Genomic DNA, 17,975 nt, shown 5'->3' on the forward strand with positions numbered 1-17,975 from the left:
TCAAACATATCAAGTTCAGTCTGCACCAAACTTCATGTTCGATAAAAGGGCTGGCCTGAAGACATCTACATGCTAATATTCAGTATAGTCATAGCGCCACCAGCTGGCAGCAGGAAGTCTGGCACATATAAATGACTTTGACATATTCCCTTCTATATTTGTCAGTTTAAATGTGTATTGTTCACAATTCGCTGTTTTCGAGGGCCCTTTCAATGCTGCTTGCTGCTTTAATTATAACTGAACTGTTCCTCTTGTTGCCGCAGCTAACAATTCCTGGGTGATCGCCGGAGCCACGGTGGGCTCTGTGGTTGGTCTAATGGCTCTAGTTTTATTCCTGATCTTTATCCTGAGGAGAAACCATGACACTGAGGAAGAGATGGCCAATGATATCAAGTGAGCATATGTCTTATATTTTTTATATTTTATTAGGATATCTGTATGGTTTAGATACGTGTATTGAGGTTTCTGTTTTCTGTTGCTTTCAGGGAAGACGCACAAGCTCCAAAACGCGTCTCCTGGGCTAAAAGCGGCACAGGATCGGACATCATATCAAAGAACGGCACATTGTCCTCAATAGCCACCAGCCCTCCTGCACAGGACCCTCAGCATCCACTTCAAAACAATCATTACCCATACCCTCCGGGTGCCTCGGACACTGCCTCCATCCTCACCACCTCTGGTAGCACAACTACCTACCGCCTTCGCCCAGGGGAGCCCAACCCACTACACGGCCTACCTGGATACAACGGCAGCAGCACACCAAATCACACACACCGTCACCACAATCGCCATCACACTCCCGCAGTCCTCAATCCCAACAGCTGCTCCACACAGAGGACTGAAGGGCTGCAGCCACAGCCACAGACCCCGCGCCCGCTCAACATGCCTATAAACTCTGCCACCCTGTCCCGCATGGGGGCCGTACCCATCATGGTGCCCACCCAGAACCACGCCGGGTCACTGGTGTAACGGCCCTCAAGACAATGTACTAAAGACAAGCCAAGCGTATGTGGGGAAGGGTTTCCACAAAGGTTGCGATAAATATGAACTTATAAACCTTTTATTAAAATACAATAAAATGTAGTTACATGTCAAAAAACACCTTTGATTTGTTTTTAAAGTATTACATGTTTTTTAATAAGATTAAAGGGATAGTAAAACTAAAAATGAAAATTACCCCATGATTCCTCTTTCAAAATACAATCTTAGTTATATTAAAAAATTCATGGCTCTTCCAAGCTTTATAATGGCAGTGAATGGCTGTTGAGATTTTGAAGTGCAAAAAAGTGCATTCATCTATCATAAAATATATTCCCAGTGCCCTTGGGGGGTTAATAAAGGCCTTCTGAAGCAAGTCAATGCGATTGTGTGTAAAAAAAAAAAACATCTGCTGGACCACCGCTCTCTTATGATCGACAGTTAGCGGATGCTAGAGATTATGGTTAATAAAGTTTTAAATATGGATATTTTACTTAAACGCATTGATTTGCTTCAGAAGGCCTTTATTAACCCCTCGAAGCTGTGTGGAGCACTTTTTATGATGGATGGTGCAATTTTTTGCACTTCAAATTCTCAACAGCCATTCACTGCCATTATAAAGCTTGGAAGAGCCATGACTCTGATTGTATTCGTCTGAAAAAAGAAAGTCATATACACCTAGAATGATAAAACATGGGATAATTTACATTTTTGGGTGAACTATAACTTTTAAAATCTGTGTTTTGATGCCTAAACATTCTGTGAAGTTCTTCTCGTCATCTTTTCGAACCATTACGCTGACCGAGAACAGTATTTTTCATTTATTTTGTCAGTTTTACAGCGTGTTATACATTATGATGGGATGCAGACGTCCACTTTTTGTAACAGTTGTGTTTATGGATTCAGATTTGTCCAGTAATTTAGACATTCAGTGAAATATATGACAATAATCTTTAGCATCAGCTATTGTGCCTCTTGTGCCTCCGTTTCTCTCAGGAGTTTTTGCTTTTTCTGTCAAGCTGTTGACAGTTTACTGAAGCAGAGAAGGTTTTGTTTCAAATGTAACATTTTTGACCATTCAGAGGAGTTTACAGAGGAATGCTTTTAAAGTAGGAAATAAAATGAAAGCCCATGAAAATGTCTTAAAATGTCTAATGATTTGTCTCATGCTTGTTTACTGGAGCGGGAAGGACTCTTGATTTGTAAAACATGTGATCAAGTTACATGGAAGTGTTCATTTATTCATTCATGTGTTCATAATAATGTACGAAATACTAGCCTTGTGCTTTAATGACTTGAATATTGGAAGCAATGTTTTATGGTTTTTGATATTAGTGTTCATGGTGAATGTTATTGTGAGTATTCTGGTTTATTCTGTAATTAGGCCTTTTTCCACTCATTTTGTTATGTTCAATTTGGCATTATTTGAAATTGAAAGCATTACAGTATCTGCCCACATGATGGAAGCAGAGAGGTAAGAAACAAGTGGAAAATGCCTCAGTGAGGTTCAAATGTTCAAGTGGTGGTACTTGTTTTGAATGCTTACCATAATGTTCTTCTTATTAAACCAATACAAAACTGCATTGCAAAACATTGTTTAAAATTTCATCCGTTTTTAAAGAGTTAAACCAGACACAAACTTAAACAAACTTTATTAACAACCAGTATCTTACATATTAGAACCAGACACTAAAAGGAGAAGTCCACTTCCAGAACAAAAATTACAGGTAATTTACTCACCCCCTTGTCATCCAAGATGTTCATGCCTTTGTTTCTTCAGTCGATAAAAAATTATGTTTCTCAAGGAAAACATTACCGATTTTTTCTCCATATAGTGGACTTCAATGGTGCCCCCAAGTTTGAACTTCCAAAATGCAGTTTAAATGCAGCCAAAGAAAAAGGGCCTTATCTAGCGTAACGATAGGTCATTTTTTAAACAAATTGACAATTTATTTACTTTTTAACCTCAAATGCTCGTCTCGTCTCGTCTCTGCAATGCGCATGCGCATGCATAGTCTGTGTAATCTGGGTCGGTATTCAACGTCAAAATCGTCCTACATCGCTGTTTTACCTTTTTTTGTAAAGGACATTTGATCTTCTCTGCATGTTCACTTTGTAAACACTGGGTCGGTACGTCTGCAGTGATGTTGGGCGATTTTGAAGTTGGGAAAGAAAACGAGATGGGAGTTTGTCGACATACCCTAACTGTACTGACCGTATTGAACCGGAAAAAAAGTTCACGCAGACTTAGAGAAGATGAACGTTTGAGGTTAAAAAGTATATAAATTGTCAATTTTTTATGAAAGTGACTAATCGTTTTGCTAGATAAGACCCTTCTTCCTCGGCTGGGATCGTTTAGAGCCATTTGAAGTTGCATTTAAACTGCATTTTGGAAGTTTAAACTTGGGGGCACCATTTAAGTCCACTATATGGAGAAAAATTTGGGAATGTTTTCCTCAAGAAACACCATTTCTTATCGACTGAAAAAAGAAAGAAATGAACATCTTGAATGACAACGGGGTGAGTACATTATCTGTATTTTTGTGATCTGGAAGTGGAGCGCTCCTTTAATTGTGGATGGTACATTTTTATTTACTTTGTCTGCAGGAGGTCTCAGGTTGGGATGCCGGACGAGCCCCCAACTTCTATTATGGCCATAACAGAAAGTTTTTTTCTTTTTAATTCCATGGAAAGCAAAAGTGCTTTATAAATGTTATAAAAAGTATAAAATGAATATATTTTTTCAGAAAAATATTGGTTGTCTTGGAAGACGGCAATTGAATGGACAACCTTTTGATTTTTAGGATAAAGGTGCTTTAGTGAAGAATAATAAGAAGTGTTTAGCCACACCTGCTTCCCCTTTTTGCAAGGACATTGTTGTGCTTTCTGTTAGTCGGAGCTGGCCAGTTATAAGCTGTTCCTTATCTCAGCACAAGGACAACAAAATATTAAAAGCATGGCGTACGGTCACATTGTCTTCACAACTGCATTTTGTTCCTGTACTTTGGTGAGTAATTCCTTCACCCTTTTTATTATTTATTAAATTGAAAAAGTTTATATTTAGCTCATAGAAAATTCTGTTTCAAAAATATATGAGTACATATAAGAGTCATTCTATATTTAGGCGTACATTTCATGTCAGCCAAAAAGTCAGGAAATCAGTATTCCTTTTTGATAAATAAACTAGGTGGTTGAAAAATACATCCCCTTAATATGCTAAATAATTTTATTTTGCCAAGCTTAAGCTCTAATGACTTTTTTAATATGTTAATGAAAATTAACAGTTGATTCATTATTTTGTCAACTGTGTCAAATTAAACATGAATGAAGTACTAAAATAACTGTTTTCTGTTTAAATATATTTGAAAATATCATTTATTCCTGTAATGACAAAGCAGAATTTTTAGCAGTCATTACTCCAGTCTTTAGTGTCACATGATCCATCGGAAATCAATTAAACAGCTGAAAATAGTTGTGCTTTTTCAGGATTTTTCTTTTTATGAATATTTAACAGAACTTACTTAAAAATAAAAATATTTTGTAACATTCTAAATGCCTTCTAAAATTTCTTTGTACAGATGTAGTGATGTCATGGCAGGCAGTTGTGGTAAAGCCCTCAGTGTTTGTCCGGTCGGGGTCATCGGCTGAGCTGACCTGCACATATAATACACACTCCTCAGAAGGTTTCACCCTGGAGTGGCGTTACGCAGCTCTGGGAACTCCTGCCGTCCAAGCCAAGAGGGTGAGAACTGCTGTATTTAGTCAGTTACACCAAGTCAGTTACAATAAACCACCACATCAATGTCCTGTTTGACACAGGTGCTGTACTACAATGGGAGGCTTTACTGGGTGAACTCTTGGGAGGGAAGGATGGCTCTAGTGCAGAACCCTCCAGTGTTGGGCATCGCTTCTATCAGGATAACGAATGCAGAATTATCTGATGCTGGACTGTATATATGTGAAGTCACCAACCCGAATGACTGGTCCAGCAGCGGACACGGTCTGATCAACCTCACTGTACTGGGTAACATGACCAATATAATGGGCTTTTAAACTTTTTGATGCATAGATGGTCCACTCATAATTATCCACTCATAGATGATGTATGTTCACACATTGTTCCCTCCATCAACAGTTCCTCCATCTGTGCCAGTGTGTCAGCTGCAGGGAAACACCTACAAGGGGAATGATGTGACTCTGAGTTGTCATTCCTCTCAGGGTCTCCCCACACCAATATATTCTTGGCACAGAGAGCAGAACGCAGCCCCTCTGCCACCAGACAGTTTTGTTGAAGGTAGGAAACAATCAGCTGCTGCTACAACACTCATTCTTAACCAATCTAATTAATCGCAAAAAAAAAAAACTGACTGTGAAAATACCCATAAAAGATTATTTAAAGCTATGTTTGTGTTAAATGAGAAAGCATCAAGTAGACAATACAAATTGTAGCTTTAGAAAGAAATATTTTATTTGATTCAACAGAATTTATTACATATAAACATTTAGGCTGCAACAGCCTAACGTGAACTATGGAACATAAAAGAAGATAATTTGAGAAACATCTCAGTATTTTTTGTTTATATGATGAAAGTCATTGGTAACCAAAACAGCTTTGTTACCAACAGTCTTTAAAATACCTTCTTTCATGTTCCACAAAAGAAAGGTTTGAAATGACGTGATGCTGAGTAAATGACAAAATTATATTATTTTTGGTGAACTACCACTTTAATATTTTTATTCTTATAATTTTTAAAATGAAATTATACTCTAATTATGTTTTTTTAAGAAAGCATTTCAGGATTTTTCTCTATATAATGGACTTCAATGGTGCCCCCGATTTTGAACTTCCAAAATGCAGTTTAAATGCAGCTTCAAATGGCTCTATATGATCCCAGGCGAGGAAGAACGGTCTTATCTAGCGAAACAATTAGTCATTTTTTTTCGAAAAATTAAAATTTGTATATTTTTTAAGCACAAAAGCTCATGTAGCACTAGCTCTGGGATGTGCGTCCACAACGCTACGTACTACAGAACCATGTCGAAAGGTTACGCGTGACTCACCACCTGACTTGCTGATTCTTTCCAACAGTGGAATAGATATGGTCCATTCTTGATAGCATTGAGATTCGTGCTCCGTTGGCAATGGTTGCCATTTTCCACACATGCACCACCATGTCTCGTTTGAACGTGGTCTGCCACAGCAGTCTCCTCTCTCTGAGAGTTCATCACCTGTGTACTACAGCTCAAAAAGTTAAGGTATGGCGAAAAACTCCATCTCATTTTGTCCTACAACTTCAGAATCGTCCGACATCATTGTACCTTTTTGTTTGTAAACAGCGAACTTCATTAGTCTTTGCACGTTTGCTTTGTAAACACTGGGTCTGTAGTTCCACCTACATCGTGCGTGACCTTTCGACGTGATTCTGTAGTACGTAGCATCGTGGACGTGCATCCCAGAGCTAGTGTTACACAAGCTTTTGTGCTTAAAAGGTATACAAATTTTAATTTTTCGAAAAAAAATTACCGATCGTTGCGCTAGATAAGACCCTTCTTCCACGGCTGGGATTGTTTAGAGCCCTTTGAAGCTGCATTTAAACTACATTTTGGAAGTTCAAAATCGGGGGCACCATTAACGTCCATTATATGGAGAAAAATACTGAAATGCTTTCTTTCAAAACTATAATTTCTTTTTACGACTGAAGACAGAAAGACATTAACATCTTGGATGACAAGGGGATGAGTAAATTATTTGTAAATTGTTGTTCTGGAAGTGGAGTTCTCCTTTAACACTGTTGCCGTGGGTTAAAGCAACCCCAATAACGACATATTTAGCCCCTTAAATATTAATTTTCCAGGAGATCCCCAACAAAAAAACGTGGATTTTATCCCCCAGTATGCGATTTTTAATTGGGGACCCCCCTGAAATGCGATTGGGGTAGTTTTGGGCTAGTTTTGAGTAGCGATTGGGTGGGTTTTGTTATGAAAACCTGGCAACCCTGACTCGTAGATGCACAACAATACTGCTATGGCTTCAAAGGTAATATGTTCTCTGCAAAATTGAACAATATAACACAATATGAACTTCTTATTTACTGAACTGTTGTGTAAAATTACATTTAAGCTTGTGAGATCGGGACAAAATCAGGACTTGTGTCATATTGTTCTTGCTGCCCGTGTGATATTGCGTGATATGTGATACATATAAATATGAGACAAAACTCACACAGTGGCATTTTTTGCACCAATATCTTGAATTTAGGGCATAACTGCATTTGTGGAGCTGTTGCCCTGCATCATACTTGTCAACAGTCAACTGTAAATATAAGATGACATACAGGTCTGGGGGCGGGGCCACTGCGTTAAAATATTTTAATTGCATTATTTTTTTTATTTTTATTTCATGTATACATAATAAATATACACAGTATACACACATATAGTAAGTGAACATTTACTTTTAAATGAAGAACTTTTGCTTTGGATGCGATTAATGGCAATTAATCATTTGACAGCCCTAAACACTTTAATTTACTAAAGGTTTTTAATAAAACTACTAAAGAATAAAAGGTATAGTTAATTCAAAAATGAAAATTTACTCGCCCTCAGGTCATCCAAGATGTAAATGAGTTTGTTTCTTCATCAGAACATAGGAAGGTGGTCATAAATGAGTTTGTTTCTTCATCAGAACATAGGAAGGTGGTCATAAATGCCTCAGTGTGTATCACTGTTAGTCATAACCCACCCCACTTTCCATGTGAAGGCAATTCAGAGAATTGTTTCTAAACACATTATTAATGTTAGAAATGTATTGCTAAATGTAATGTATTGTGTTCAGAATTTTTTGAGCGCTCAATCGCGAGTAACTGTCATTACTGTTAATTGCAGTCTACACTTTACAGTTTATTTTATTTGCTCGGCATTTTTTCATCATGGAAAATTGGCTGGGTGGTTAACATTTTTCTGTGGTGTGACAAACTCAGAAAACATATTTAATATTGGTTACAAGCACTTAAAAAAAAAAAATCCCCGATGGGATAATAACTGACAAACATGTCTCATTTGTGCTGCAGATCAGCACACTGGTTCTCTTATGTTACACAACCTGTCTGATGCCTTCGCTGGTACCTACACATGTAAAGCGTCTAATGAACTCGGTCAGGCAGCGTGCAGCATAACCCTCAAAGTGACCTGTGAGTACAACGCATACACAAACACTGCTCTAACATCACTGAATACTGAAATCATTTGACATGGTGTTCTTTTGTTAGATGGAGGAACCGCAGCTGTGATTGGCGGAGTGTTGATGGGAATCTTCCTCGTTCTGCTGTTGATTGGGGTTACGTTCATCTATGTCACCTGGAACAGGAAGAAGCATCTCCAAAATACATATGCAAATGAGCTTAGGTGTGTATCTGTGAACTAGATGTGATGGTCAACGTGATGTTCAGCCATTTCATTCTTTTTTTTCTTCAAGTCAGGTGAAAAACAATTCAGGCCCTCATCAGCAGAGCGGAGGGAACCTACTACCTATTCAGTTGGGTACTGAAGACCAACCAGACTTGAAAGTGTCTCACTTTAGTCCAGTCATTTAGCCTTTTCAGATGCTTCTTTTGCATCTGCTTGTTTAATTTCTGAGCCTACAATAAATATACACTTTTTAACATACCTAGACGTGTACCTCTGTACTTCATTCTGTACTACTGTAATGATGGATTAAAGATGTTGAGACCTGTATAATATATAGTGTTTTAATTCTTATCAACTTGGAGATTATAAACTCATGTTGACAAAACATACAAGTCAGATTTTCAGGTGAAACCCAAACACTTTTTTTTTTTAATTTCACAGGGTGCACAAGTCACAAGAGCCATTTTTAAAAATAATACGAGGGTCAGATTTATACACATTCTTAGAGCATACAATATAAACCTCACTTGTATTGATTTGATCTTTCGTGCTCTGAAAATCATCTCACAAAGACAGATGTCTGTGATTAAAAAAATAGGGTACTGAATTTAACTAATCTGATATCTAAATGTACATAAAAGGGTTATTTTTGAGGATTTAATCACAATTATATGATTTCAACTAAACTAGTGTTTCAGTAACCTTTGTAAATGCTTTATTTTTATGTGCCAGTGTTTCTCTTTACATTTTGTAACCTGCCAGTATTTTGACCGTAAACCAGCCAAATTCCTCAGTGTGTTATTATAATAAACACTGTAATCTAGATTTACTAATTCACAAGTTTAAGGCACAAACTGTCTGAATGTTCTCCGTGAAATACTGTCAACATCTCATGATCAAGATCAACAGACGGTGGAGTGTGAAAGATCAGTAATCTCTAGTCACAGGTGGGACATATAAATATATAACAGTCACTCAACCCTACACCTGTGATGAACCTTTTAGATAATGAAGACACAAACTGTTTTGTCCCGTACAGGAATCCATTTATGAGCATCATGATTCAGTGAGCAAACTTCTTGCAATGATCATCCTCATCACTTCATTTGTACCTAAACAAAAGAAAATATTATTATAAATAACAGGGCTGGGTTTTGACACAAATTTCACAATTCGATTAGATTTCTATTCACAAACTTGCAATCTGATTCGATTACGATTCAATATTGATTATTTTGGATATATATATATATATCACGTACAGTACATAAACTTTATCAAGGAAAAAAAAAATAGCTCAACTAATGCTGTAAAATATACATAAGAGTCTGGTACTACATTACTATTATATCCCTGGTGAAAAAAAAAACAGCATATGCTGGTTAGGTATGTTTTGATGCTAGTTTAAGCTGGTCCTTTGCTGGTTTATGCTGGTCCTTGACCAGCAACATGACCAGCATAAACCAGCAAAGGACCAGCTTAAACCAGAATCAAAACATACCTACCAGCATATGCTGGTTTTTTCACCAGGGACTGAAGTTGAAAATTAACTGATTTGTATACAAACTCTTAAAACACTTAAACACTCAATTAAGTTTTTATAAATAATAAAGCTGTAATAATAACTTTACAATTACATACTTATATTTCTACTCCAATTAATTTTTTTAAATGTAAACAAATAAATTATAATGAATACCTTAGCAAAATGCTCTTCTCTGGAGTTCATTTTTCTAGCTGACTAATGAGTTTATCGTCACCGACTATGTTTTTTTCTGAGGTAACATTACGTGACATATTGTTTACAGCTGTTATATTGACGTGTTTCCGCAGTTGAAACACTGATTGAGCGATTACATGAGACAGAATACGGACTTCGGTAAGTTGTACTCTTTCTTTTGACATAATTTAGGATGTTTATTCATCTTTATTTGATGCTGAAACTGGTATTAAAGCGGAGGAGACGATCAGTTCCGCTTCTTGAACTGAGACGCTATATAGCGATCTGTCACTCCACATTAAACGGTGCTAAAACGGCATTTATTGTTTGAATACCTTAATAAAACTGACAAAATTAGAAATCTGAGACTTTGTTTCATATCAAAAGTAATGAGACACAAATTGGGATCTATTAGATGGGAGGCACTGTAATGTTACGTTTGTTAACTGAAAACAGCCTAGACTAATCGATTCTTGAGATTTAATAATCAATATTGTTTCGTGATGTGGGAATCGACTGCAATCGAGAAATCAATATGTTTCACCCTGCCCTAAAAGAATAATAATAAATATTACTATTTTAAATATATCATTAGATATATTAAAAAAAATTATACAAGGCAAAAACACATTACCCTCCAATATCTGATGTACTCTAATGTCTCTGACATACTGCTGCACTGCATAGTCCTTTAGGTAACCATAACCTCCATGTATCTGTAAGGCCTGGTTACATATCTAGAAGAGATGAACACAAAAGACTTATCAAATGTTACATTAAACAGGTCATCACAAAACCCACTGAGCAATGTGTCATTACACTTACTGAAAAACATTCATCGGTCACAAAGAGTTTGGCCATTGAGCAGAGCGAGACGGCCTCCGGTCGGCCCTCTTGCAGAGCCATCGCCGCCTGACGCACCAGCAGCCGAGAAGCTACCAGCTTAGTGGCCATCTCAGCCAGCCTAAACTGCAGGAACTGCACATGGACATGAATAATAACTTGCTATTTTTCATTTACATTTGACTGAATTAGACAGATCAGCACTAGACAATTTAGCTGGTACCTGGCTGTTTGATAGTGTTTCTCCAAACTGTTTACGCACACACATGTGATCTCGAGCCAGAAGCACAGAAGCATGAGCTGCTCCAAGAGAGCAAGAAGCTGTGGGTACAAGAGAACTAGCGTTAAAGGCAACAGAAGAAATTGTTGAATAAATTTATTATTTCTCTTGTAGCTTCATAAAATTAAGGTTGAACCACTGATGTCACAAGGACTATTTTAATGATGTCCTGACTACCTTTCTGGGCCTTGAACGTAGTAGTTGCATTGCTGTCTCAGAAAGCTCTCAGATTTTATTAAAAATATCTTAATTTGTGTTTCCAAAATGAACAATCACAATCCACACTCCAATACACCATAATGACAAAGCACAAAACAGGTTCACCTTCCAAAAGGACAATGACACTAAGCACACAGCAAGAGTGGCTTATAGACAACTCTGTGAATGACTTTGAGTGGCCCAGCCACAGTCTTGGCTTGAACACAATCAAATATTTCTGAGGAAACCTGAAAATGTCTGCCAACCCTCATTTAAGCTGACAGAGCTTGAGAGATGAAGAGGTGAGGCAAAGAATGGCAGATAACTGCCAAATGCTGATGGGCAAAGCTTGTCATATCATACCCAAAAAGACACGAGGCTATAAAGGTGCTTCAGCTAAGTACTGAGTTAAAGGTGTGAATACTTATGCAATGTACTTATTTCAGTGTTTTATTTTTGATAAATTTGCAAAGTTGTTAAACCCCTGTTTTTTGCTTTGTCATTATGGTGTATGGAGTGTAAATTGCTGTAAGGAAAAAAGTAATTTAAAGCAGATAAACATAAGGCTGCAACATAAAATGTGAAGAAAAATGAAGGGGTATGAATACTTTCGCAAGGCAATGTAATTAGCAGCTTTTGTATTTCTTTTTCAAATCAACTGATCACAGGCCTCATTGATCTGAGCTTATGCAACTCAATTTTTGTATGAAAACGCATTATTTGTGGATAATTCTGGCAATGTTCACTTCTAACTGAGGTGCATAAGCTCAGATAAATAAGGCCTATGATAAATCATCTCCAAAAAACTCCTTATTGAAAGAAAACAAGTTGATAGAATGATTGAATCTAATTTTTTGGTAATATTACAGCATAACAAGAAATTCATAAGCAGTTTTTCTGACCTGGAACACCACAAGAGCAACAAGGAGGGGAAAAGTCCCCAAAAAGTATAAAATTTATCAAACTTTTTAGGACGCTGTTTCACACTGTGTGAGCAAAATCAGTATGTTTTAGTCCAGTGCGATAACATTAACTAGCATTTTCATTAAAAACAAAATCCTTTCCAGGTCAAAATTACCAGAACATAAATCTGTCACAATAAAAGCCTAAAATAAAAAGGTTTCAAATTAAAGTTATGAAACAATTCACCAATATTAATTCTGCCTCCATTAAGGCCTTTCATGGCAATGTTGAAGCCCTCCCCCTCTGCTCCAAGCCGATTGGTCACTGGGATAGCGCAGTCCTCAAATATCACGGCTCGGGTTGGCTGCGAGTTCCAACCTACCTGAAAGATGTTGGTACACTGATTAGAATCACAGCAGAATAACCCCATCCTGCCATCTGCTGGACAACCCTTACCACTCTTTTAAAGGGATATTTTAGCCAAAAATTAAAACTCTGTAATTAATTACTCACCCTCATGTCGTTTCAAACTCATAAGTTCTTTCCTCATCTTCAGAACACAAATTAGGATATATTTAATGAAATCTAAGAACTTTCTGATATCTTAATTTGTGTTCTAAAGATGAACGAAGGTCTTATGGATTTGGAACGACATGAGGGTGAGCAAATAATACCAGAATTTTCATTTTTGGCTGAACTATGCCTTTAAAAAATGCCACTCCAAGGTGATCCTGTTCTAAATAATAGACATATACTGAAGATGCTTATTACCTTCTTTTCTTTTTTGCCGAAGCTGAGCCCAGGGGTTCCTTTTTCAACCACCAGGCAGGAGATGCCCTTAGGTCCCTTCCCACCTGTCCTACACATGACCACATAAACATCTGTGTCTCCACCTCCACTGATGAACGCCTGGACAGAAGCATCAAAAACTGATGGAAAGCCGCATGGAGATTTTTGTCAACGTCTCAATCATTTCTCAAGGTACCTTGGAGCCATTCAGGATATAATGATCTCCTTTGAGTTTTGCACTGGTTAGAAGCGAAGCGGCATCACTCCCGCTACCTAAGGTTAGGGAATAATAAAATAAAATAAAATGAATAAAACTAAGCATAAAATGACATTAAAATTATAATATTTTTGTTAAAAGTTAAAATGTACCTACATGTTTTTTTTTTTACTATTATTATTATTTCTATACTACTATATGTATCTATCTATACAAAATTTCTACTTTCACTTTACATTCAGTAATTACTGTTCTTCTTATTTTTTTAAAATATTTCTATTTAGCTTTATTTTTATGTTAGCTGCAAAGGCAAGATTTTCAAGTTTTTAATTTAATATTTTTATTTTATTTAGAATTAAATACTTTAAGTTAACAAAAACACTGATTTAACCCACAAAGGAACACAGAAAATGTGATCTTGAACTTACCAGGTTCTGTGAGACAGTATGAAGCGAACTTTTGCATTGAGCAAAGATCAGGACAGAATTTCTCCCTCTGCTCATTGTTTCCAAATGTGTCTATCATCCAGGCACACATGCTGTGTTAAACACAAACAATAAACACCATGTTAAACCTAATGAACCTTGAAGAATGAAAACAACATGCAAGCACATGTGCCACTTTATGTAAAAATAAATTTAGTCCAACCTTATGTTTTATTACGATGCAGCAACAACTTTAAAGTATTATATTAGTAAGCCATTAGAACATTTATGAGACATGGATGGCAGATGAGACTCACTTGTGAATACTGATGTATGCGGTAGTGCTGACACAGCCTGTGGATAAAGCCTCAAATATGATAGAAGTGTCTAGACGAGAGAGTCCCGATCCCCCAACATCAGGGTTCACATAAATCCCACCAAACCCCAGCTGGGCGGCTTTCCTCATGGCATCCACAGGGAAAATTTCCTACATGTGAAGATATTAATGATGCTCAACTTTGGTAAATGTTTCAGCCTTAAATATAAACAACGAGCACTATAATCAAATGTCCAGGTTACCTTTTGGTCCCATTCTGCCATATGTGGTGCCATCTCGTTGGCAGCAAAGTCAAATGCCACCTTCTGAAACTCTTTCTGTTCATCTGTGAGTCCTATAGAGGCTGTGGAAATATATACAGAAATATATATGAGCATGGATCGCGGAAGCGGGAGGGCCGACCGGGCCTGGGCCCGGGTAACTTTTGAGGTCGGGTACAAATTATGACATAGGCTATAGACGCATATGGATTATTCAAACACATACAATCTTATTGCTATGATGATGACTTCGCCATGTCTATAAAACATTTGAAATCGCAATCACATCGGAATATTTAAACCTGCTTTCCCGCAACCGCTGATCCAGAGAGAGCTCCGGTCATGTAAGTTAAGCTTTATGTTTAAACAAGCTTCACGAGCAGGATACACGGTATAGGCTACATTTCTTTGTTGCAAACATTAAATAATAACTTAAGTATTGGGATAAATGTTCATTATAGCCCAGCACGGGCCTCATATATATGCTCCAGCCCGGCCTTTGTCAGACAGCTTGTCAGAATTCTCGGCCCGAGCTCGTCTTCACCCAAAACACCTTATACTACTGTTTCATCTATTGAAATAGTTCAGTTTTAATGGCAAAGTGATTATATTTCGTTTCATTCTTTTGTTAAGTTAATTTAGAAAAACATTTGGAGCATTTTTGTTCATTAAATATAGGCTAAGTTTCTGTTTTTAAAGTAATGACCAAGTGGTCAGCGAAAGACTGATCCGACACATTGATCAAACACGCAGTCTGTTTGATCAATTTTGCCTTCTCAAATCACGACTTGCCTAAAATAAGATCTATAGATATAGGCCTAAAAGAGTTCAAGTATAAAACAATGTTAGTTTCAACGTTAAACAGATAAATGTACGCTATTAGACGCCTACCCAATCGTTTGTGCGGAGAGTGGAAGCTAAAGCCGAATTGCAGGAAATGGAGGCGCCAGCGCGATTACTTGCATTTTTTTTTTCAGTGGAAACAATTTAAAATGTTCCGTCATTTTTGCTCGTAAAGGTAAGAGTAATACATCATTCTGAACTGTTAAGGGTCTTTTGTTTGTGTGCACTCACAATATCAACAAAACGTTGCAAACTGTGCTTTTATTAAACAAAGAAAACATGATGCGCTTTCTGTTGCCTCAACGGAAACTCAGCGAATACATACCTCACAGACATGATACATATATCTATAGAAAGCTTGAAATTATTACTTAACGAAACAAAACTAATACTCTTTCACAAATACAAAAAACTCTTTCAATATGTAACCTGTAAAGATGCATTTCTCTCTAAAGGCGCGTCCAAAGAGGAGATGGTGAGTCAGGATCCGCAACTTAATCCTTGGGACACTGACTCAGAAAACACTGGTTTGTTGATAAATAATTAAAATATTTCCTTTCTATTTCCCCCGACACATTCGTTGTAATTACGTTTGCCGGAGCTGTGTGGGAAGTTTCAGCCCATTGCTTGCGCTTGAACGCGGATGTCTTCCAGCTGCGCTGATTTGCTGCTGCTGGCGGAGACATTAAACGCTTTCCGAGTCGGTCTCGAAAGTGAAAGCGAAAGTGAAGTCTCGTGTTGTTTCCACCAGCGCAGAAATTTGTTTTCATCACCATAATTGGTGTATGTATAAAATATAAAAATAAGGATAAACCTAGAACAGGCCCGAAGCCCAGCCGCCTCTGAACTATGACCTGAAAATTGTCCCGAAGCCCGGACTTATTTATAACATTTTAGACATTGTATAAATTGACTCATTTATAAAGTTAAATAAAAAAATTTTAACTAATAACTATACTATTAATATTGTTTTTAATATTAAAATGTAGACTAAAATGTAGACCCCACCCCCCCACACACACACCTTCCCGGGCCCCCCCTTCTTTTGATACGTTCCGCGATCCATGTATATGAGTGTGTACACTACCAGTCAAAAAGTTTTTGAACAGTAAGATTTTTTTTTAAAAGAAGTCTCTTCTGCTCACCAAGCCTGCATATATTTGATCCAAAGTACAGCAAAAACAGTCACATTTTGAAATAGTTTAACTATTTAAAATAACTGTTTTCTATTTTAAAATGTAATTTATTCCTGTGATTTTAAAGCTGAATTTTTAGCATCATTACTCCAGTCACATGATCCTTCGAAAATCATTCTAATATTCTGATTTACTGCTCAAAAACATGTATTATTATTATTATGTTGAAAACAGCTAAGCAGAATTTTTCAGGTTTCTCTGATGAAGAGAACAAGTTCATAGGCACAGCATTTATCTGAAACAGAAATCTTTTGTAGCATTACACATTTCTTTCTCATCTCATCTTTCTAAATAAAAGTATTATTTTTTTATAATTTCTTAAAAAAAAAAAAACACACACATATATATATGTATATATATATATATATATATATATATATATATATACTGACTCCAGTCTTTTGAATGGTATAGTTATAATGTTACAAAAGCCAGAAAAAAATACTCACCTAAATATTGAAAATAATAATAAAGACTGTTTCTTGAACAGCAAAACAGCACATTATAATGATTTCTGAAGAATCATGTGACACTGAAGACTGGAGTAATGATGCTGAAAAGCTTAAAAATATATATAAATAGAAAACAGTTATTTTAAATAGTAAAATATTTCACAATATTACTGCATTTGCTGCTTTTTGGATCAAATAAATGTAGGCTTGGTAAGCAGAAGAGACTTCAAAAACATTAAAAATCTTACTGTTCAAAAACTTTTGACTGGTAGTGTATACATTATTAGTTGATATAGTTTATGTACAGTATGTATTAGCAGCAGCGTCTGTTGTAATGAGATACATAACTAACGAGGATCAAAGGAAACGTCATCTGATATGAGCCAATCAACTTCGCTTATCACACACCCCCAAATACGATTGGTTGAGCTCATTAAAAGCCAACCAATAGCGTTTGCACCACATTAAATTTACATCTGTTATTTAAAGATTTTATAAATCAATATAGTAAACAAAAGTTTATACATTTTACAAATTATTTCAGTCAACTTTGAAACTCCAGGAACACTTAAGTTTAATGAAGCGTTATATTGACACAACAACCCTGCACAACTGAGTTTACTAAACAAAAATGTAGATTAAAATAACGTTAATGTATTATTTCAATAAAATTCGAATTAAAAACAGACTCTATTTTACCAATAAGACCAAACTTTCAGTGTGACATGAGTCCATTTCCACAGAAATTAGGCCATCGACAGCTATTTAAAATAATAAATTTGCACCAAAATGACATATAGTATCAATATGAGATTACGTTAATTCAAATCTACATTAGATCTATGCTAACTATTAAAACCGTTGTATTGAAAACCATTGTATTTGAAACATACTTTCACCCTAGTAGTCCTTAATGACTGACTACTTGTCGTTGTCTCTCGAGGAACACTGTTATTATTATCATCTTTAAATAATTTGACTTACGGTCAATGCAAGCTGCTATTCCTCGTTTCTGTACAGTGTTAAATATTAAACTACGACTTCTACCGATGCTGTATGAACCCAAACGGACACCTCTTGCGAGTGCCCTAGCCGCCGCCATGTTGACTGAGTGACGCGTTCAGTCG

The 17,975-nt window shown here is 36.5% G+C and overlaps 3 protein-coding genes across 4 annotated transcripts in view; 2 read left to right on the forward strand and 1 right to left on the reverse strand.

The window, feature by feature from the left end:
* Positions 1-2,553, forward strand: part of esamb (endothelial cell adhesion molecule b) — a 54,575-nt gene extending 52,022 nt beyond the window's left edge. The window contains exons 6-7 of the mRNA XM_051129477.1: positions 264-393; positions 486-2,553. Coding sequence (XP_050985434.1) covers positions 264-393; positions 486-969 — 614 coding nt within the window. The 3' untranslated portion in view covers positions 970-2,553. The remainder of the gene's footprint in view (positions 1-263; positions 394-485) is intronic.
* A 1,327-nt stretch (positions 2,554-3,880) lies between these two features.
* LOC127177283 (V-set and immunoglobulin domain-containing protein 2-like) lies at positions 3,881-8,709 on the forward strand. 2 transcript variants are annotated; one of them, XM_051129486.1, is made up of 7 exons: positions 3,881-3,985; positions 4,557-4,720; positions 4,798-5,002; positions 5,114-5,272; positions 8,049-8,168; positions 8,247-8,382; positions 8,453-8,709. In XM_051129486.1, exons 2-7 carry the CDS (start codon positions 4,565-4,567, stop codon positions 8,568-8,570), a joined length of 894 nt encoding a protein of 297 aa, XP_050985443.1. In that variant the 5' UTR covers positions 3,881-3,985; positions 4,557-4,564; the 3' UTR covers positions 8,571-8,709. The 2 variants fall into 2 exon arrangements, with proteins under 2 accessions (XP_050985443.1, XP_050985444.1); XM_051129487.1 differs by having other exon boundaries at positions 8,457-8,540.
* Positions 8,710-8,712: 3 nt separating this feature from the next.
* Positions 8,713-17,975, reverse strand: acad8 (acyl-CoA dehydrogenase family, member 8). The gene is made up of 11 exons (XM_051129482.1): positions 17,833-17,975; positions 14,340-14,440; positions 14,078-14,247; positions 13,764-13,873; positions 13,315-13,391; positions 13,101-13,238; positions 12,576-12,711; positions 11,172-11,269; positions 10,931-11,083; positions 10,740-10,842; positions 8,713-9,497 (listed from the first exon to the last, which is right to left on the reverse strand). The coding sequence occupies exons 1-11, from the start codon at positions 17,948-17,950 to the stop codon at positions 9,442-9,444; spliced, it is 1,260 nt and encodes a 419-aa protein (XP_050985439.1). The 5' UTR covers positions 17,951-17,975; the 3' UTR covers positions 8,713-9,441.

This window comes from Labeo rohita, chromosome 15, assembly GCF_022985175.1.
Source record: "Labeo rohita strain BAU-BD-2019 chromosome 15, IGBB_LRoh.1.0, whole genome shotgun sequence".
NCBI lineage: Eukaryota > Metazoa > Chordata > Actinopteri > Cypriniformes > Cyprinidae > Labeo > Labeo rohita.

Excerpts from the sequence above, each read along its gene's own strand:
- LOC127177283 (XM_051129486.1), top strand. The coding sequence starts at position 4,565 with ATGTCATGGCAGGCAGTTGTGGTAAAGCCCTCAGTGTTTGTCCGGTCG. Across the intron at positions 5,273-8,048 it reads ACCAGACAGTTTTGTTGAAG|ATCAGCACACTGGTTCTCTT; the intron begins GTAGGAAACAAT and ends TTTGTGCTGCAG. Across the intron at positions 8,169-8,246 it reads CATAACCCTCAAAGTGACCT|ATGGAGGAACCGCAGCTGTG; the intron begins GTGAGTACAACG and ends TTCTTTTGTTAG.
- acad8 (XM_051129482.1), bottom strand. The coding sequence starts at position 17,950 with ATGGCGGCGGCTAGGGCACTCGCAAGAGGTGTCCGTTTGGGTTCATAC. Across the intron at positions 12,712-13,100 it reads TCGGCAAAAAAGAAAAGAAG|GTAGGTTGGAACTCGCAGCC; the intron begins GTAATAAGCATC and ends AACATCTTTCAG. Across the intron at positions 11,084-11,171 it reads AAACACTATCAAACAGCCAG|TTCCTGCAGTTTAGGCTGGC; the intron begins GTACCAGCTAAA and ends GTCCATGTGCAG.